Raw genomic sequence first — 22,937 nt, 5'->3', positions numbered from 1 at the left:
GATCATTGTCATGCTGGAAGACCCAGCCATGACCCATCTTCAATGCTCTTACTGAGGGAAGGAGGTTGTTTTGCCAAAATCTCCCTTCATTATGGTGCAGTCGTCCTGTCTCCTTTGCAGAAGAGCACCCCCAGAGTATGATGTTTCCACCCCCATGCTTCACGGTTGGGATGGTTTTCTTGGGGTTGTTCTCATCCTCTAAACATGGTAAATGGAGTTGATTCCAAAAAGCTTTATTCTGGTCTCATCTCATCTGACCACATGACCTTCTCCCATGCCTCCTCTGGATCATCCAGATGGTCACTGGTGAACTTCAAACGGGCCTGGACATGTGCTGGCTTGAGCAGGGGAACCTTGCTGCCCTGCAGGATTTTAAACCATGACAGCATCATGTGTTACAAATGTAATCTTTGTGACTGTGGTCCCAGCTCTCTTCAGGTCATTGACCAGGTCCTCCTGTGTAGTTCTGAGCTTTCTCAGAATCATCCTTACCCCACAAAGCGAGATCTTGCATGGAATCCCAGACTGAGGGAGATTGACAGTCATCTTGTGTTTCTTCTACTTTCTAATAAATAATCATAACAGTTGTTGTCTTCTAGCAAGCTGCTTGCCTGTTGTCCTGTAGTCCATCCCAGCCTTGTGCAGGTCTACAGTTTTGTCCCTGGTGGACAGGTTGGAGTGTGATTGATTGTGTGAACAGGTGTCTTTTATACAGGTAACAAGTTCAAACAGGTGCAATTAATACAGGTAAAGAGTGCAGAATAAGAGGGCTTCAGAAAGAAAAATTAACAGGTCTGTGTGAGCCAGAATTCTTGCTGGTTGGTAGGGGATCAAATACTTATTTGCAGCAGTAACATACAAGTTATTTAAAAATCACACAGTGATTTCCAGATTTTTCTTTTTTTTTAAGATTATGTCTCTCACAGTGGACATGCACCTAAGATGAAAATTTCAGACACCTCTATGATTTCTAAGTGGGAGAACTTGCAAAACTGCAGGGTGTTCAAATATGTATTTTCCTCACTGTATGTCAGAGAAATCCAATGGACCAAGCATTCAACATAGTCACAACTATTCAGGTTACTAATCTTATTAGGTCACTGCAGAAGGCAAATGGTTTGAGATGTTGGGATTAGACAGCATGGTGGTTTAGTGGTCAACACTGTTACCTCACTGCGAGAAGGTCCCAGGTTTGAATCCAAGCTGGTCTTTTCTGTGTGGAGTTTGCACGGGTTTCCCCCTCTGGATACTTCATCTTACTCCCACTTCCAAAGACATACAGGTTGAGAATTATAAACTCAAAAATGTGACCTTAGGTGTGTTTGTTCACCCTAAGATAAGACTGGCTCCCTCTTGAACCAATGACCCCTGGGGCAGGCTCCAGCCCACCATGACCCTGAAGTGGAATAAGTAAGTTTAGAAACTGGCTATGGGATAGTTAACCCAAAGTTGTGTCTGCCACCCGCTTTCGCCTCATCAGTGTCAGCTAACAAGTTAAATTTGTAACCTAAAAGCTAAATATAATGCCCACTATATGGCTAAATATGGAAATAAATATGCAACAGAACTGGTATGTAAAATGAGAATTACAGAATGGATAGAACATGGCTGGGGATGACATGAATGCTTTCATCCTAATTTATGATGGCAAACTCAAAACACTATTTCACAACATATGTGGGACACCTGTGATTTGTAACATTGTCCCAGAGTCTGTATCAAATGGAAGACATTCTGAATACTGACACCTGCTGGACAGTTCAGGATTGGACTATGCGTCCATATCAAATTCTGAATTTTATATTTAAAAGCGACAATCAGCATATTCTATAAGTGCACTAGGACATATTTGCATTTCCAATGTTTAAACATTAATATGCAGGTCTAAAATTTTGTAACCAACATTTTTCAGGAGCCAACAAATAAAGGCAAAACAAGATCATATTATGTCTCTGTACATAGTTTTTATTTACATGATACTATTCTGTTTTAATGCTGGATCGCAAGATTATATGCAATACATAAATATCAACACAGATTGTTGTTTTTTTTCCTTTTTTGTACAAATTTGCATATAACTAAGAAAGGGAAAACTCATATGTAGATTTTTAAAATGCTAAACAGCCTTACAGCGGAGGGGTGGGTTAAAAAAAAAAAGTCACACATACAGTGTTCAGGCAGCCATTAAAATACACTTTGCACAATTATGTGCTCGTGTACACACACACACACACCTCTACCATGCTCTAAAGCAGACACAACCATTTCTTGTTAGACGGATGAGAAGTTATAGCTATTTTCTTTCCCATAAACATAGATCTGGCATGCTCTTGTAGTTCTGTAAACATGTGCTGATAAACAAGGTAGCTCCACAAACAAAGACCAACACGCCCACACGTGCTCACACAAACATTCCATTAAAAAAAAAAAAAAAAAATTCACATACCCCAACTCCACATATGCACTGAACTACATGCGCCAACATCAGTACAACAGCAATGGAAAAGGTACAGGGAGAACAAAACAAAACATAATTGTCTCAGCAAATCAAAAGGTCAGAAAACAGAGTAGAGTAACGTCACATTCTTTCAAATACAAATGAAACACTATGGCTGATCAAAAGTAACTCATGCATTTGTCCCATTTATTCATTCATGCCCATCTACAACACTCCGAGCAGTTATCCAGGTGTCTGCTCCGTATTGGCGTACGCAGTGGTCCACACAGCTAGTCACATTACATACTCATCCCGGTTTGGAAAACACAGCACCAGTTACACCAACTGCAAATGTTTACATATCGGCGAAACGTGCAATCTGTTTGTACCCCGGCTAGCACGGTACCTCCGACTGTAAAGCAAGCAGCACTTTTGACACTCACAGTCGAGCTAATCTGCCAGTTACTGTTCTGCCGTGGTCAAAGTTGACAAAAACAAATGAGGGAAGACATCGAAGCTTTAACAGAGCAGCTGTGAGGTAGGTAAAGCTAGGAAAAGTAACAAAGCCCCTTTGTGCACAGCGGGGGACACTTTGAAATGTTCTCCAAACGTTGACTGACTCCACTAGAAACGGATCACAAGACAGAGGGACGTAACTCATGTGGAATGTTACTGCGTACACCCAAACTCCAGCAGGCAGGTCTAAGAAAAGTAGCAGTCTACAGTTTTGGCACAAAATGGCACCTCGTTTGGGTGAGTGGACTAGAGCACATCATGAACGGTTACCCTGGGCTGCTCTTAAGACAGACAATAAATGTTCTTTAAAAGGAGGACTGAAGAGCGGCAAAGTCACATCACAGAAAACAGATTAAAACAAACTAATGAATTAATCAAAACAGAAGAAAAGTGATCATTCATGCATCTCCCACAAACAGGATTTTTAAATTTTTTTTTCCTCTCTGTTTTCTTGAGGTTGGAAATTTGTAAATCAAGTTCTTTCAATTTTCACTGGGCCACTTGTGCCGGCATTCATTTCAGCGGTTCACACTCATCCAGTCTTTGTCAAAGATGTTTGCTGTCATCATTGTGTCGACTTTATATTCTCTGGATCTTGTCAGCTACCACCACGGGATTCTCTTTACGGATCTTGGCGGCAGCCTCGGCCTTGTAGTCATAGGGACAGTTGTGCTTGTCAGAGTACCGGTGGATGCCACAAAACAAGTTGCCACAGCGACAGTCGAACCCTGAAGAAGAATAGTCAGGGGTCAAAGCCCAAACGTAAACCCCCTCCCCAAACCATTATTATTAGTACTAATGTGCGAGTGTTTTAATTTGCTCACCTGTGAGGCCTACTCGCTTGCGGCACATAAAGCACCTGTTCTTCTTGGATTTGGAGGGGTCGCCCTTATTTTCTTCACTGCTGGAAGCTATGGGGGCGGGGCTAGAAGCAGCAGGCTGGCTTACAACTACATATGAAAAAAAAACAAAAGATACCAATTAGTCACAGTAAGTTTAATTAGCCAAGATGTTAGCTTTAACAACACTTGGAGATTCTCCACATTAAAAGCAATCCTTTATTTGGCTTAAGATGTATGAAATCTCTTGGCAAAACATGGTGCGCTACACTGAAAGCTTCTGGCAAACAGCACCAACCTGAGAATGTCCTTCAGCGTAGAGATATTTTTAAATGGGCTTATTTTTAGACAGCCTGTGTCCTGGAGGCTGTAAGTAAAGCCAACAGTTGGATCTGAGGTATGCAACAGAGCATCAAAAATAAACCGCCGCTTCTCATGCAAGGTAATATTAGCCTTAAGAGCCAGCGACTGGACAGTCACCTGTATAAGAAGCGGGTCAAACTTGCTTTTTGGCAGAATTTTCAAAGCTAAATCCAATGAATTTAAACTAAACCACATCATTATCTGATTTAATAATTCACTGTTAGTTGTTGCTGGGAAATACAGAGTTATATAATTATTTACAGTAACCAATAGTCATTTTATGATTAGTTTAAAAGCACTGATACAATGATAATATCTATACCACAATTCTCTGAAACCCAAATTTGTGCCTGTTATGTTAACGTGTCAGTTTAAAAACCAAGACATAGTAAATATTTCAGGCTGCATGTAAAATTACCTGAAGATATGCACAAAGATTTTTCTAAGTGTAACTATGTTTTTTAAAGCACATTATACGTCCTACTGCTCACACTGGAGGCAGCTCAAGCTAGCGTTAGTCCGTTTGCATCACGTTAGTTGATGCTAGAGAGCTTTCACGCTAATGTTGGTATACATGTCTAATTATGCATTTTAAGGGTACTGTAAACCTTATTGCTTTCAATGGAGGTGCACACCTCATGCTACTGTTAGGTGCGGTGTCAACACCTTGGCATCGCACCTAACTCCAAGCTAGCACCAAGCAAATTACACAAAATATTATGTAAAGACTAACGTTATTGAAATTAGAAACAATGCTGCAACACAATGACACTATATACCAATTATGAACTGCAGCTGGATTAAATATGAGGGCTATGGGACATGCTTCTCAGCATTTTCTCAATAACTGCTATAAGACTCAAGATTCAACAGATTATAGCCAAACTGTTGGCTATTGTTATTCAGGAGACTTTATATACTTCCTTAATTTAATAAATGTACGAAAATATATAAGCAATTTTATTTTGGGGGAATTTTAGATAGATTAGACTGGATTTTTCCAATGGGAGCAAGTAACAGCATAATAATGCAAGTACTGTATTTTTCTGGAGTATAAGTTGCAATGTTTGTTGTTGGGTTTTTTTGACAACCGGTGTCGCAGACTGAACAGTCCGCCCCTAAAAATGGGTCCGCCCTGCCTCTACTGCGCATGCGTCATTTTGGACTGCACCAGCTCATCTGACACAGAGTCTCTTCACCCAAAGCGCTTAAATGGATTAATAGAATTATTAACCATCAGATGATAAAGGTAAAACCTCTTAAATAATTCTAAAGTCAGTTTTAAGCAGAAACAAGGCAATAATTTGTGCCACTTTGAAATGACCAACATGCAGTGAACACATCAGATAGCCCCTCATGTAGCTGCGGCGCTGCTCTGTTTTATGATAAAATACTGCTGAATTTATGTGGAAATGATTGTTGTACAAAAGCTTCAGATATCTGGTGCTGAGATAGATGGTGACTGGAGTGCAGTTCTGAGCAGAAACGAGGTGATAACGAGTGAACCGCGGCTGATGACGCATGCACAGTTAAGGCAGGGGGGACTATTTTTAGGGGGGACCGTTCGGTCTGCGACACTGGCTGTGAGCAGTGGGAGGAGAGTCCCCAGCTCTCACTGCTTAAGGCAGCCTTCAGACAAAAAACAGACTGTACAAAAACAAACCAGGATTTGAATTGCATTTCAAACTACCTATGAATAAGGCTTGAAAAGGTAAAAAAAAAAAAAAAAAATGGAAAAAAAAAAAAAAAAACAATAATTTCACACGACTTCTGACTTGCAGCATGGAATCAAATTCAGATCGGAGCTGTGCATACGTCAGATTTTTACTGACAGTCTGAACAAGGTCCACATCTTCATGCTTCCAACCCTCAATGGCTCATAACATCCCACAGAGAAAATTCCCTTTACCCATCCATAGTATGACCAGGATAAGTGTATTCATTGGCTGTGCATGTGTGTATTTAAAAAAAGAAAAGAGGAGGAAAAAAGTAGCATGCCAGATTATCTGAATTTCAGTGTTTAGAAAGTCGTGCTTTTTTTTTTTTACCTGGTTCGAGGGGTTCTGGCTTGTCCTCTCTTGAGATACTCATCTCTGTCATTTGCTGAGTTACAGGTAGAGATCCTTGAACAGTTCTGAAGGTTTAAACAGAAATAAACAGGATGAACGACCATTCAGCCACCTGAACATAAATATCCTGACTAAAGCTGATGTCAATCACTTGAATATTCAAACAATCAGTACTGACCTAGACACTTCTGGTGAAGAGGTGGGGGAGGCCTCTACTTTGGATAGAGTCGCTTCTAGTCTCTGGATGGCTGAGACCTCTGAAGTAGGACTAGCAGCTAAACATGAATGAGAAAAAGAGTACACCATTAAGCCCAGGTTACACATAGACGGTTTAGTCGGCGTGTAGTACGTAGACCGAAGTTCGCGGTAGTTCCGGCTGTTTTTGCGGTGGAAAGGGGCGGAGCGCGCGCACGTAAAAAAAAAAAAAAAAGAAAGAAAAAAAAAACTCCGCTCCCCGCTGCTGTTTGCTGCGGGGAGCTCCTCCGCTGCTGTTTGCTGCGGGGAGCTCCTCCGCTCTTTCCCCCAAAAAACTCTGTCATAATTGTGTTTAGAAGCCAGTCACCATTTGCTTTATTATACAGCTGTGTAGCTAATAAGCAAAATAATCTCCAGGACGATTCGCGCGCGCACGCACGTAAAATAAAAATAAAAAGAAACTCCGCTCCACGCTGCTGTGGTCCTGCTGCTCTCTCCAAAAACTGTGTCATGATTGTAAAATAAAGGACAAAAGAGACATAAGTCCTGCTCACAGGCTAATACCAGATACAGGACATGTTCACATCTTCAAACTCCAGACATCTCCACGTGGTCCACGTCCGCGGTGCGACGAGAACTGCGGCACTACAGGAAGCGGCAGGATGAAACGGCGATTAAAAAGTATCAAACACCGTTGTTCGCGTTGTCGCTGTCGTCACGGGAGGTCTCCGGGTGCGCTCCCGGAATTATTTGACATGTTGAATAATTTTTTTGACGATTCCCGGTAAAGCCGGAACTAAGCCATGCCCCCTAGTGCCGGCGTTAACAACGGTGTGTGATCCTTAAGACGGCCAAAAACTCTTCCGGGACGCTTCCGGGAGCTCTTACCGTCTGTGTGTAAACGGGGCTTTAGTCAAAACAAGAAACAACTATGTATAAAACACACATCAAATCATGATGTAGAACATCAAGTGCCTTCATCAGAACTGTAACAGCCATGCCATTTTCTTGGCCAAACCCCTTTTGTAATGTATATTTTCTTTCTGGGGGGGGGGGAAGCAAGCCTCAACAAGCCACCAGTTCCAAAAATGTTAGCGAAACAATGTTTGACCACAAAATTGTTTAAATTTTAAGACACCCGAGCACAATGAACACCATCACGAAGAAACCAGCTATCTTTCATTACAGAAGGAAGGACAGAAAGAGGATGAGGGAGGAAAGCAAGAATTTTATTTTATTTAAACTGACAAGACTTGTTCATTTCTAAACATCTACATCATGTCCTTATGTTTGTCCCTTATCTCTAAAGAGATAGAGGTCATTGCCTATTATTTGCCTGATGCTTTTGAACTCAAAGGCTGTGATGAGTTTAGCTTTTTCCAGAGGCATTCATGACTTAGTTTGTCTACTATGACAAACAGCTCCAATTGAAGTGAAAAATTCAGACTGAATAATCAATTTAGCGCAGAATTTGTATTGTGTGACAAAAATGGTTCATGAATCTTAACATTTGCCAAGTTTTGTTTGAGAACCTATTCTACCCATTCATTTTGGTGGTTGAGTAATCTGATAAGAAAGGCTGACCAAAAAAACCCCCAAAAAAACCAAAAAAAACATTTAGAAATATACAGCTACATCTATTTATGCTTATGTCTCTGTAAAAAGAGACAGATGGTTGTGGTTATGTGGGTGTTAACCACAACTTCAGGGGTTCCCCCCCATGTATGCTAATGTGCAAAAAAAAAAAAAAAAAAAAATCACATATCAAACCTGAAATACAGCTTCTCTGTTGCAAATGATAGTGTAATAAATGGCACCATTTATAATTATTACTACAATAGCAAGAGCAAATGCACAGCAAACTTTAACACTGTAATAAATGGCAGGAATGCAAGAAATGTTTTTCCAAAAATTTAAGAGCCTGTCTAGAGATTTTACATTAAGAATCTCCACCACTACTGTAATAATTACTCATGCACAGCTCAACCACTATTTGAATAAAGTATGGTGGCTGATAGAGGCCACAACAACAGGTACATTCATCAAAACTCATCTCGCAAAATTAAAAATATGCTTGCCAACACAGAGAACTCAAACAAATACATCTAACCTGCAGCACATGAAACATTTCAATTTGATAATGTATCTGCTGAAAATTGTGACACAATGCATGCAAAGAGAAACATGTTGCAAAGCTCCAGAACTAAATTGCAACACAAAGAAAGAGGCTTCTACCCAGAGGACTTTAACTGACAGACCATTTAGTGTATCACAATGCTCCGTTATCTTTATCTCTGCATGGTCGATAGAGCTGAGTAGCTTTATTTATTTATTGATGATTTTCCTCTTTAGCTAGCTATAACTTAACATTTTACTATTTTATTTGCAATGCACGGAACCTTGAAAGTCTGTTTGAAGAGGTCCTCTGGTTAGAAACCCTTTTTTTGTGTTATTAGTCCCCTGTTGTATTTTTGGTTGTATTGTGTGACTGTACAGCACACGTTATCAATTTAAAACTGCTGCATATGATGTGTAGGTTATAATTGTGTACACCATGTTTGCAAGCCTTTGTGTCATTTTACAAGACATTTTTTGATGCAACTACCCATTGTACAATTGATGTAGATTGATTTTTGTTTTGTTTTTGTATTTGAAAGTATTTTCTACATTTGTTAGCATTTTCTTAATATTGAAAATGCTGTGGCCTTCCTCAGCCATAGCACATTAGTAATATTACAAACATCTAATAATAGAGGTCTTGCTAGCTGTGCATTTGCACCCGCTATTGTAATAATTATTACAACAGTGAGTTATAACAACAGTGGGAGCTAGGACAATTTGCCATTTACTTTAGATAATTATTTTCCAACATGAACTTACAGAGGTACTTATTCATCTTGTATAGAAAAAAGTCACATGCACGTGACTGTTTTTAACTGGCCTATTATCTATGGTAAGGCCCCCCCACCCCCTTCATTCATACTTTGACAAACACAGGCCTAAGAGCTGACATTCAACAGACTGATCCAGATTTAGAAATACTGGATATTACTGGTGCTTTCACCAAAAGAGAAAGCAAGACAGACTGACTGCATCACAAACCCACAAGCAAAAACAATTAAAGTCTGTGGAGAATAAGATTAAACCCCATCATCCCCCAGATGAAATATTATGAGATTAAATTACAATCAATAATATTAACAGGAAGCTGAAAAATCTTTGTTTTGAGCGATATTTTATATTAGCCTAAATTATTCTCAAAACAAGAGTGTCAAATCTGAGGACCGCTTGTCCATAAACCTGGACTGTCAAAGGTGAAGCACGTAGAAATGTCAACAAAATATCACATCCACCCAACGCCCAGATAACCTGCTAGCATTTTCCTGAAAATCTGACTTTAACATAATAAACATTGCAATGACAATACATAAGAAAGCAGGCATCTGACAATTTTAATGAATTTTCTGATACTCTCACCCAGGCATTTAACCCTTTCCTTGATAAAAGAGTTCCATATTTTTATATATATATACACACATACATATATATACATACATACATACGTACAAACACACACATATACGAGGTCTGTCCATAAAGTATCGTACCTTTTTTTAAACTATACGGATTTGATTCATATGTTTTCACGTCAGACAAGCTTGAACTCTTGTGCGCATGCGTGACTTTTTTCCACGCCTCAAGGGTTCAAGCTTGTCTGACGTGAAAACATATGAATCAAATCCATATAGTTAAAAAATAAAAATAAAAAGGTACGACACTTTATGGACAGACCTCGTGTATATATATATATATATATGTGTGTGTGTGTGTGTGTGTGTGTGTGTGTGTGTGTGTGTGTGAGAGAGAGAGAGAGACATGTCTCATCTATTTACGAGATCTATTAGAAAAGTATCCAACATTTTTTTCAAAAACCATATGGATTTGAATCACGTGTGATTACATCAGACATGCTTGAACCCTCGTGGGCATGCAAGAGTTTTTTCACGCCTGTCGGTTATGTCATTCGCCTGTGGGCAGTCTTTGAGTGAGGAGTCGTCCACCCTCTCGTCGATTTTTTCATTGTTTAGGAATGGCTCAGAGACTGCTACTTTGTTTGATCAAAATTTTTTCGAAACTTTAAGGCACAACTGAGTGGACACCATTCGATAAATTCAGCTGGTTTTCGGTAAAAATTTTAACGGCTGATGAGAGATTTTGGTCTGGTAGTGTCGCTGTAAGGACGGCCCATGGCGCCTGACGGCGATCTGTGCTTCGAGGCGGCAGCATCTCGCCGTTTCAAGTTGAAAACTTCCACATTTCAGGCTCTGTTGACCCAGTAAGTCGTCAGAGAACACAGAACTTTCAGAAGAAGTCGGCATGAGGAGTTTATTCGGACATTCCATTGTTAACGGACATTTTGTAATGAAAGAACGTGCGGGCAGAGTCGCATGTTGGGCCGGACCCGACCGCAGGGGGTCGCGACAGGAAAAACACCTCCGTTGGAAACCTTAACGGGCAAGTTGGAACATGCCCAAGCTGTTAAACAATTTCTCAGTTACTCACTTGTTGAAAGCCATCAAAAGCCGCCTGAATTTTACAAATGGTTTTCAACACGGAGGTGTTTTTCCTGTCGCGGCGCACGCAGATTTGCCGAGTCGTCATGGAAACGACTCGGCGAATTTGCGCGCACGTCTTTCATTAAAAAATGTCCTTAAACAGTGAAATGTCCGCATAAAGTCCTCATTCCGGCCTCTTCTGAATCTTCTCTGTTCTCTCACGATGTCCTGGGTGAATTAAGCCTTAAATTAGGATGTTTTCAGGTCGAAACAGGCCGACGACGGCGCCTGGAAGCGCTGCATGACGTCCCGCTCCTTGGGAAGTCCTTACACCGACAGAAACACCCCATAATCTCTCATCAGCCATTAAACTTTTCACTGAAAACCAGCTTAATTTCTCGAATAGTGTCCACTCGGATATTCCTCACAGGTCCAGAAAACAATTTTGATAAAGCAAGGCGCGCCGTCTCGAGCAGCGTGTGAAACAAAGGAATTCAGCCGAGAGGGCGGGACCACATCTCACTCAAAGCCTGCCCACAGGGAAATGACGTCACCGACACGCGTGAAAATCCATCCATATAGTTAAAAAAAAATAAAAGTGTCGGTTTATTTTCTAATAGACCTCATAGATTATTATTATTATTTTTATTCCTCTGTGTATTTGTGCTGCCTTACCCAGAGGGCTGAGGGGGCTCATACGGTCACTGCTCTGCTGCCGTGTCAGGTGTTCCTTATAGCATACAGAACACATACCATTGGTTCGTGGGTTGCCATAGAAACCGCAGCCGGTAGCACAAAGCATGGGCACCGGGCTCTGGTTCGTCTCTTGGGCCATTGCTAACAGAATGACAGAAGAATATTTGTTAAACTATTAGGTGACACAGGACACAAATACAGGAAGCATTTTCATATAGACATCATTCTGCCAGTTCAGTTAAAAAAACAAAACAAAAACCTTGCTGCTGCCATGTCTTCACCGTTAACAGATAATCAGTAACACCATGATATGAACATTTGATGTCTGTCTGCTTTGATTTTGCCTGAAGACAATAACACAGGGAGTCCAGATAACATTACAATGCACACTGTTCTCTTTAGTACCTCAGCAAAAGCTGGACTGTGTTCTGTCCCACAGCTTTGTTTGCCACTTTTCATCTCATCCACCCACAGATCTCTTTTCACAGCTCTGAGAACAGTTGGTGTGGCTCTTTATCCTTTCTTTTCTTTGTAGCACGACATGCTTCATCTCTGCATAGTGCTTCTTTTGAACTGTTTTCAATTGTCTGCATTTCATATTCACTATGGAAAGAGTGTTATATATGGGGGAAAAAATAAGACTACAACTAATACTTATTTTTGCCCATGTGTTTTGTGTCTTTTTTCTTAATGCACACTTTGACAAAAATTGAGAGTAATTTTCACCAAATTTGGGTGAATATTTGGAGCAAAACTTTAGACCAACAGTCAATTTTTTTTTCTTTAAATAAACATTACATGGCAATGTAGTTTGGGCCTCAGTTTTGCAATGATGTTTTTTGTAATAATTAACTGAGTTGAGATCTTCATTTTTAAAGAGCCCCGTTTCATTGTTATTAACCATTTAAGTCACAAAAAATAAAAAATAAAATCTACATAACTATAACTGCATTCCTTGGTAGTCAAATAAATGATTCACAACAATATTTTGTCAATATGATCAAAATTCACCCCTTTCTGTAAACTATTAGCTTATTGTTCCACATAGGTTAAAATACAGCAACAACTCATGACGACACATTGGGAAGCTCAGTTCTAGAGCCCGACCGATATGGATTTTTTTGAGGCCGATGCCAATATTTGGATGAAAAAAATGCAGATAATCGATAAATCAGCTGATTTGCCAATAGCCGATAAATCAGCTGATATTTTTTTAATGAATAAAATGTTCTTTTTTGGACCCTTAAAAAAGGTATGAGGTAAAATCTGAAGCTTTGTTCTCATATTGATTAACTTTATAACAGAGAAGAATTTTCAAGTTCAAAAAATGCAAAAATGCAATTGAGCAGTTAGGGGGCTATTCAAACGGTCCAACTAGTAAGATATCACTCCTGAAAACGATCTTTGCCATATCACGTGAGGTAAATCTGCCCTACGATTGGATTTTGTAAAACGACTGGACACTCACATTGCGCACGTCATCACACAGCTTCTATGAGTACCAAGATGGCCGATGGTGGAGCAAACGTCCGCGAGGTTAACGTTTCAGCCAAAAAAATGTAAGTTTCTATCTAATATCATTAAAAAGTTATTTAAAATTTAGTAAAGCTTGGTCCCAGCCACCGTATACGACGGCGTCGGCCCCAGAGGGTTAATGGAAAATGGCAGTAATTCCCAGAACCCTTCCGGACAACCAGTGAATCTGAACGTTTCAACCTCTTAGCAGTAAACAAAAGTTTTTCATGCTAGAAGTAAGGTCTACACAACGTGGGCTTAATAAAAAGCATGACAGATGCAATGAAGCACATTTGACACATTACTACATAAACTGAGTTAATCAAATTGAGTTGAAACGGGAGAAATGTGGGGTGACTGTAATCGCAAAGTTATTACAAACATCTTTATAAACTTACTTGCTTTTGTCAGCCGATCAGTGCAGTGTGACGGCGAACTACGGGGGCCGGTGATGAACACATTTAAGCAGGGGTGTAAGCAGCTCTCAGTTGAATGGAGACAGAGCTCCATCTACTGGACAAACGGTGCAAGGACATTTTACACTGCCGACACAAACATTATTTCAGTAACTATTCTGTTTATTAGAAATTATTGGTGTTCTGTCGGCAAAATTTGGCCGATAGTGAGTACTTTGAAAAGGGCTTATAAAGGCCGATAATAGTTCACCAGCACACTGCACTGTTTGAGGGTCAAATGGCACTGCTACATTACATATGGAGCGGTTAGCATTATGGAGCCCAAAAATTGTGGTAGATTTTCAAGTGTGACTAACGTGCTAAAAAAAAGAAAAACACCCCACTGTAAAATGGACAGAGGAAGACAGTGATGAACATATCCAATAAACAGAGGTGATCCAGTTGGGAAGAACTCCATATAAAATCTGAACAAACCTAACGTAACTTACGTAAGTTACGTTTTACTTGGTTTGCTAAAATGAGTCCGTGGGGAGACTAACATTTGATTAGCACTTTCTTAGATTAATTTTCTGAGTTGTAGATTGGAAATCTGACCAGAGTCCCTAGATTATATTGAATGCAGCATGAATTTTGACTTTGCACATGCTCCTGCTCCATGTTGTCTGCAAAATCTCACAGTGAAGTCACTATGTTTGCCATTTCTTTTTTTTTTTTTGCTAGCAATAAAATTAGCTGCAATTTTACAATGTAGCACAGAAATAGAAGTATCGTATAGCATATTTTAACAAAAGGTTTGGGTAATTTTGTGAGAAATAAAAAAGGGACTACACATGTAAGCAATTGATCAGTTATCAGTACGTATTTTCTCCATAATAGGGACCTGCAACATCATATTGTGCATGATGTAATAGGAGAGTTTCTCCACATTGTAAGAATGTCATCCTGTGTTATTCACAATATGATTGCTGACGCATTTACACATACGTAAGAAGCTTGCATGCAGAACGAGAGCAAGCCAAGCGGAACCAAACCAGTTTCACCTTAAGAAAAACCACAGTATGATGCGAGGCAGTCCATCATCAAGTCAGAAAATTTCTCCAACTCAAAAGAAATGTTTGCCAGTTGCATGCCTTATGACAGACGATGTAAACACTGGATGAAGGCAGTGACATTTTTTCTAGTATTGATATTTGCATTTTTGCTGTGATTTTAACTTGTAAATAAAATCCAAATTTGTTTTTTTAAGCCTACTTGGATGGCATAGCTTAATAATTGATGATCTCTACATTTTACTTTTCAAGACTGTTGTATGCTGATGCGACTTGTGGACATAAAGATGGTGATGACTGGTACTACTCTCACTATTATCGAGGAAAAATACTAAGAAGTATTGCACTCTAACAAAGTCTATATTGCACATCCCTCGTCTATTTAAAACAAAAACAGAAAACAGTAAATAAATAAAACAAACAAACATACAAACAAAACAAGCATTACAAATACCCAGAGCCATTTGGTACAAAAAAGGCATTTCATTTACATAGACATAAAACAGAACAGTGAATATTTCTGCCTAGGGCCAAGATTGTCAGCAGGATATCTACACACTCTTGTGATGTCATAAAGTAGGGTCTTTGAGGGGGGGGGGGCTTATCTTGAAATGTTGAGGAGGAAGTTAAACCAACCTTTTCCTGACACAAGGACTCAACACAGAAAGTCTCAGGAATATGACATCCCAGACCAGTTCAGAATTCCTTGGTACATGACTTCCTTTATAATTCACTTTCGTGCGTTTGTGTTACACTGTTGGGTGACAACATAATTTCAGCACAAGACGACACTGACGCATGACTGATTACCTAACTCAACATTACAGCAACTGATCATTTGTGTACATGTTGTGAATAAGCCTTAAACACTCCCTCAGCTGAATATCATTTCCTCACACCGTCCTAGTAGACATTAAAGGAAGGAAGACTCAATACAACAACAACAGAAGAAAACAGCAGCTCTTTCTGAGCTAACCAGTGACAAACAAACTGTCCTGATTGTTACAGTAAGTACTCCCCACACTGGACAAGTTTTACCACACAGAACATTTCAAAACCTTCAAGTCACATCTCACACACCCACCCAGGAAATAATTATTCATGTGCACCAGTCTGGCAAACATAGAGCCCCATGACGTCGTGACCTTGTTCTGCTGCAATGAACTGTGGCAGGAAGTTGCGTAAAGAAGCCGCCTTCAAGGGAACAGTACAAAAACACCTTGATGAATGAGCGGCAGAGATAACAGAAAAGCAGGAAGGGCTGGATTCATTTGGTAATATGCATCCTGTCTGCCAAACCGGGAGTGACTATTTTACATACCATCAAATACCAGAAAATAAAGCAGACAGAGCAGAAAACAACTAACGCACCCAAGCCAAAGTATGGTTTGTTTTCCTGACTGTGCTGTAACATGGCAGCTGCTCGCCCCCATTATGTGAAGCTTGTCTATATTTTGATCACAGACAAACAGGCCAAACGAGGAGAGGCTGGCATGCGGTTCAGAACGTCCTGTCATCCAGTTTACTCGAGGTGACCTCACCGAGAGACTAAAGGCTATTAAATCTCGAGCTGCATCACAACACCGGCCCCATCTCTCCTCTACCCTTGCACATATCTCTACCATGCCAACAAAAACTTTCCTGGGGAAAAGCCCACAAAGACCCTCTCTTGACTAGCATCACATGTTCAGCTGCTGACTGTAGGAAAATAGAAAGTATGACCCAGAGGCTGGTGGTGCTATTGTGGAAATGCTGCTACATTTATCATTCAACGTCATTCTCTTTAAATCCATTTACAGCAGGTTACGCATCCAGCACAGATAAATTTGGACTGAAGGATCTGAGCTACACATTTAGACAAGACTTTGGAGGAAACAGTTCTTCAAAGGCTGACTCTTGATTTAAACTGAGTGCCAATTGTCTTTGTGACAAATCACAGCTAGCAAAGATACTTGTACACTAAGAGTGTGACATGACCTGTGGCTGCTAACAGATTAGCTGTGATTGCTGACTTTCTGACAAAAAGGAATGACAGCATGGATCAGCTGTCACATTTAGAAACAGTGGTCATCCAAACAGCAGAACTAATAAGTAATGCCAACAGTCCATGGGCCAAGCAAGTTCTCTGTACTACCAAAGGTAGCAAAACAACACATAATCCAGTATCACTTGCACAAAAATGTATGCCAACTGCCCCACTGTAGTAGCTATAGCCAGGGAAGGACATGATTACATAGAGATCAAAATTCAGCAAAGCTCAAGTCATGCAGAAATTATACCACAATAACTGTGTGATCATAAGGATTCCACAAAGCTATAGTTAGTATTATATAATGGCTGAGTGGATCCTTTTCATTTGATTGGTGGTTTGTATGTCATGTGACATGGACTATTTGTACCATTTGCCATTGTGTTCCATTTACCATGCAATTTTAGTGCTATTTAGTGTGCAATTTTGGTACTATACAATTTGTGCTATTTCATGCTGTGAACACCATTTTCTTACCAGTGAACTGATAGTACACAAATAATGAATGTTTATCTACAGTGGAGGTTATTGAAAACATCAAAACTGGTGACAAAGGCCAATTTTAGTTTGTACAGTTGTCAAAAATTATAGCTGCTAAAATTCTGGGAATAAGTGACGAAAATTATTGGTTGAGCTACAGTAATATGGTTAAATTATTTATTTTTTGACAATATCCATCATGTTTAGCTATGACATTATGTGACAACGTGTCACAGATATTGTGTCTATGGACACTGACCTCATTTGCCCTTTCCTCTGTAAACCAATTATTCAAACTATTCCTTACTGGCTGTGTTTTCTTGAGGAAAAATGATGTACAATTAATTAATTAAATATGAGAATAATGCTCCAAGCTTTGCAAACATAAAAACAATAAAAAAGTCTTTACAAACAATGAATAAAGCTCATGATAATTACCAAGCCCAAAGTTAAGATTAATTTTTCCAAAGATGTTACATAAACGGAAGCAAAAAGCAAAAACCCTTAAACTGCAAACCTTTAAATCTTGGACTGACATGAAATCGGGGCAGTGGAACCATTTAATATTTAGTAATGGTAGTAGCAGCAGCAGTACACAATTTTTCAAGAGATTAAATTACTTTTCCATCAAAACATGGCACTTTAGTGGCTATTTTCATGATCTATCAATCCCATGATTATTTTTACTATTTTCAATATATTCTGTAAAGTAGCAGAAAATATATTTAAACTCCCAGAGCCCAAACTCTTCAATTTAAAAATCTAAATGAAATATGGGCACTGAAATAAAACAAATGAACATCTGGTAACTAAAGAGCTAATCACTGGACTAATCAACGGGTGACCATCATCACTGCTTTTGCAACAGTTGGTTTGATCATTTAATGCTTTAGGGCTGCAAATAAACTACTTTGAATAGTTACGACACTGATTATCTCTAAAGTAGGCCCATTAATAGAATGGTCAGAGTGGCTGGAATGGTTAATGATGGTTAATCAACTGCCAGAAAAGTATTAAATAATTGTCAACTCTTTATCAAAGGCATTCTAGAAACTGCAGTTATTACAGCTTCTTAGGCAGGAGAATTTTCTGTTCTTGGTTTTTATGACTACAAATGGAAGATTGTTGGCTTTTTGACTGATTGGTGAAAAAATAAGTTGTAGATGGCATTTTGCACTGTAAGAAACTGGCACAGAATTGGATGCTTGTAAAAAAAAAACAGGAAGATGAGCAAATAATTATATTTGCCAATGTGCCAAGTCTGGCTCTTTTCCCCTTTTCAGAAAGGCTTATATAATTAATAGATTTGGCTGCAGACTGACTTTGTGGACTGACTAATGATTCCATCATTATTACTTGGTGTGACCATGACCAGGAAAGACTTAGGGGGTGCATTCAGGTCAAATCAGGGGGTTTCCAGCACAATCAGCCACCAGCTTCCTTTCACAAAGACTGTTGGTGCTTGAAATAAGCAATGATGCCTACAAACCAGCATGAAACAACAAGAACTGTTTTGTGTGTGTGAGACCAACAAAAAGGAAGGATTGGATGAGCTCAGCTCATATTTCAGGCCCTTCTGCTTTGAAAAAACATGAGAAAAAAGAGAGACTGAATTATTAAAAAATAGGCAGAATGCTATAAATAATCCTTTTAAGACCTCAAGGGTCTAAAGCAGGCCAGATGTTAGTCCAGTCTAGACACTGAGCTCTCTGCTCCCTTTGTCTTCCTTTGTCTGCTATCTCTCTGCTTTCTGCTTCCTACCTGCCCCATTTTTCCCCCACTTTTAACCAGCTCAAGGTTAGAAGAAAAAAAAAAACACTTTACACGATATAAATCACACTTTAAATGCTTAGAAAGGACATGCTGGCGCTACAGTCCACCTAACATCGACACAATCTGATTTCTGTGAAATTCAAAGCAGCATTTCGATGTTTTGACTGTGTTTTTTTTTTAGTTTTGGCTCCCCATCCCCCCCAGCACAAACCACCAGCTCCCTCCCCTGTTTTTCCGTCCTCGTATCAGACGGAGTCACGTCGGTAAGCTTGTGATGTTTCTCGTCAGGAGGAGATGACAACTCCAACAAACACAAACGTCCGACTGACCTTTCAGTCCACCATTAAAAGTCACCGACCGAACGACCGACCGTCGCCCCACAGATTAAAAAAACGACGTCTAAAGAGCCCTGTCGGGGGGGGAAACAAAAATAATCCAAGAATCACCTGCTAAAAGTCGACGCTTCTTCGAAATGTAAGGCCGAAAGGGGCTCCCAGGGTTTAGGCTCCTTTGCTGTCGAAACGCTTCTCCTCCTCTGGATGGATGTTTGTTTCCTTCTTTAGTAAGGGGAGTGGCGGACGATGACGTCACGGCTAACGCGACACCTCACTATTGGCTGCGAGCGGAGTCCGAGTGTCGCGTGGGTGAGAGAGAGAGAGAGAGGCGGGGGGGAGTCCCCGCGCATGCGCGCTGTCAGCCTCGTGCTGTTACACATGGTTATACATCTCTTCGTCATCCTCCTACAAGGACACGAATCTTTTTATTGAGTAATCCGCCTATAAAAGAATGAATGACTGAATATAACAAAATCACACAAATCATGATTAACTACTAAGAAATGTAGAATCTGCTTTGGCGCTGCTGGCATCCACTGCCACCTTACTGTTCTGTTTTTTTGTCTGAGTTGCAAAAAAAAAAAAACCCCAAACTATATATATATATATATATATATATATACATATATATATATACACACACACACACACTGGTCATGTAATTAGAATATCATGAAAAAGTTGATTTATTTCAGTAATTCCATTCATAAAGTGAATGAATTCACCACAGACAGACTGAAACACAGACTGATATATTTCAAATGTTTATTTCTTTTAATTTTGATGATTATAACTGACAACTAATGAAAATCCCAAATTCAGTATCTCAGAAAATTAGAATATTACTTGAGACCAATACAAAAAAAGGATTTCTAGCAATGTTGGCCAACTGAAAAGTATGAACATGTACAGCACTCAATACGTAGTTGCGGCTCCTTTTGCCTGAATTACTGCAGCAATGCAGCGTGGCATGTACTCGATCAGTCTGTGGCACGGCTCAGGTGGTATGAGAGCCCAGTACTAGGGGAGCTATGACCACTATCTTTGCGCCCCCCAGGACTAAACCAAACCAACTTTTTAGGTTCCTTAGATGACCCCAAAACACAATCAGGATGTTCCCAAAAATAAAAACTTGCCTCAATTCAGTCATCCAAAATGGCGTCCAAGATGGCCACCAAAATAGGGTTTTTCACTAAAACACCTTTAAACAACATATAAATAACTTAAATATCACAGAGATTCAATGGGAAGACCATTGCAAGTCACAGCAAACTCATTTGTGCCTAAACTAAATTCATTCATGGGTTTAAGATTCAAAATGGCGTCCAAAATGGCCACCAATAGACCCAGACAGCAAATAGATCTGGGCCGGATGTAGTCCAACATCTGGTACCAATCCTGAAAACAGATCCGGTCCAGACAGTTTTTGCACCCTGGCCCAGATCCGGCACGGCTCCGCTTTACAGTTCTGGAACAGATCCGGACCAGATCTGAACTGGATCCGCAAAACACCAACTGTTTACAGACCATATCTGGCATGGATCTGGCGCATCATAGCACCGTGGCAGGAACAAGTTTTACAGGGGCAAGTTCCGTGGATCCGAGGAAACTGATTTGTATCTATAACACACAGATCAGTGTCCCTGGACTTATAAAACTTGATTGTCATAAAGAAACAAGCCGCTTTGCAATAAGCATTTAAAAAAGCCTCAGTGACGATCACGATTACAGAGTACAGAGTTTACAATTGCTAATGGATAGTTTCTACCGAGTGCAGATAAAATTGCTTATCGTTATGCCCCATGTTCCTGCCACGGTGCTATGATGCGGACCACATCTGTCCCAGATCCGTGCCAGATATGGTCTGTAAACAGTTGGTGTTTTGCGGATCCAGTTCAGATCTGGTCCGGATCTGTTCCAGAACTGTAAAGCGGAGCCGTGCCGGATCTGGGCCAGGGTGCAAAAACTGTCTGGACCGGATCTGTTTTCAGGATTGGTACCAGATGTTGGACTACATCCGGCCCGGATCTGTTTGCTGTCTGGGGACCCTTATCATTGAATCTCTGTGGATATCTCTGGATACCATGGTCCTTAAACCAGGTACTGGTAGCTTTGGCACTGTGTGCAGGTGCCAAGTCCTGTTGGAAAATGAAATCTGCATCTCTATAAAGTTGGTCAGCAGCAAGAAGCATGAAGTGCTCTACAACTTCCTGGTAGACGGCTGCATTGACCTTTGACCTCAGAAAACACAGTGGACCAACACCAGCAGATGACATGGTACCCAAACCATCACTGACTGTGGAAACTTTACACTGGACCTCAAGCAACATGGATTCTTCCTCCAAACTCTGGGACCTTGATTTCCAAAGGAAATGCAAAAATTTCTTTCATCAGAGAACATAACTTTGGTTCACTCAGCAGCAGTCCAGTCCTTTTTGTCTTTAGCCCAGGCAAGACGTCAAGTCAGCAGTCTTCCCCAGGATTGTGTAGCTGACAGAACTAGACTGAGAGACCAGTTAAAGGTCTTTGCAGGTGAGTTAATTAGCTGATTAGAGTGTGTCACCAAGTGTCTTCAATATTGAACCGTTTCACAATATTCTAATTTTCTGAGATACTTAATTTGGGGTTTTCATTAGTTGTCAGTTATAATCATTAAAATTAAAAGAAATAAACATTTGAAATATATCAGTCTGTGTGGAATGAATAAGTATAATACACAAGTTTCACTTTTTCAATGGAATTACTGAAATTAATCAACTTTTTCATGATATTCTAATTATATGACCAGCGCCTGTATATATCCAAAGACATGACTGTAAGCCCAAGTAAAGCTATCAGAGAAGACATCAGGTTTACTAAATTCCTCTTGGAATATTACAGATATTAGTGAGAATATTATTATGGTGGCAGAAGCAAGTCTTTGTGAAACTATGAGACAAATGAGCTGCGTCACAAAAATACATAGCGGCTATTTTGACAAACTGATACATGATCTAAAACCCGTTTTGCAGGTGCAGCTGGGGCGTGTCCAACACCAATGCTAATTACACGGCAATCTGAGTGTAAAGGGCATCAGACGCTAAGCAATTATATCGATCATTTGCAGATGATGTCACATGACCCAAGTGCCTTTGAGTGGATCCATCTGTGTGACCCTTGAACTAAAAACAACAGCATGGAAACATAACAGCAGCCAAATTGTTTGTAATATTTTAACAAACGAAATGTTGCTGATAACTTCAGCAGGTATTGACAAAAAGTTTAGTTATGAGCAGGAGTGGATCCGGTGTGAGCCAGTGGCCACCTGTATAGATCCATTAGCACATCGTACGGTGGACATTCACATGAGAATAATAGTTTGTGTTAGCAACCAGAATTTTGACCGCAATATTCTGGCAGAGCTAGCCAGACCCTCGGGGTCCCCATTTGTTGTTGGAGGCACAGAGAGAAGCAGCAAACACAAACATGCATACTTCATACAGCCATCAGATACACCTTCTGATGGCTAAGTCCAGGAAGTCCAGTCAACTAAATCAAATGCTTTGCAAAAATCAACACATGCTTTCCTTCTATGAGTACGCAACAGGGCTAAAATGCGGTCAACAGTTGACTTCTTGGGTATGAAGCCAGACTGTTCCAGTCGCTGAGCAGCAAGTAGCAGGAAGTGAA

General features: G+C 40.1%; 1 protein-coding gene across 3 annotated transcripts; it reads right to left on the bottom strand.

Annotated features, from left to right (window-relative positions):
• Positions 1–1,944: 1,944 nt before the first annotated feature.
• Positions 1,945–19,507, bottom strand: zfand5a (zinc finger, AN1-type domain 5a). Of its 3 annotated transcripts, none has more exons than XM_034169816.1 (6): positions 19,380–19,507; positions 11,651–11,812; positions 6,403–6,499; positions 6,204–6,289; positions 3,778–3,903; positions 1,945–3,681 (listed from the first exon to the last, which is right to left on the bottom strand). In XM_034169816.1, exons 2-6 carry the CDS (start codon positions 11,808–11,810, stop codon positions 3,533–3,535), a joined length of 618 nt encoding a protein of 205 aa, XP_034025707.1. In that variant the 5' UTR covers positions 11,811–11,812; positions 19,380–19,507; the 3' UTR covers positions 1,945–3,532. The 3 variants fall into 3 exon arrangements, with proteins under 3 accessions (XP_034025707.1, XP_034025709.1, XP_034025708.1); XM_034169818.1 differs by lacking the exon at positions 19,380–19,507 and adding an exon at positions 19,263–19,379; XM_034169817.1 differs by lacking the exon at positions 19,380–19,507 and adding an exon at positions 12,077–12,341.
• Between the last annotated feature and the right edge of the window lie 3,430 nt (positions 19,508–22,937).

The sequence above is a fragment of the Thalassophryne amazonica genome, chromosome 5 (genome assembly GCF_902500255.1).
Source record: "Thalassophryne amazonica chromosome 5, fThaAma1.1, whole genome shotgun sequence".
NCBI classification, from domain to species: Eukaryota; Metazoa; Chordata; class Actinopteri; order Batrachoidiformes; family Batrachoididae; genus Thalassophryne; species Thalassophryne amazonica.
The sequence above is the reverse complement of the archived record's forward strand: the minus strand, read 5'-3'. Positions and strand labels throughout refer to the sequence as shown.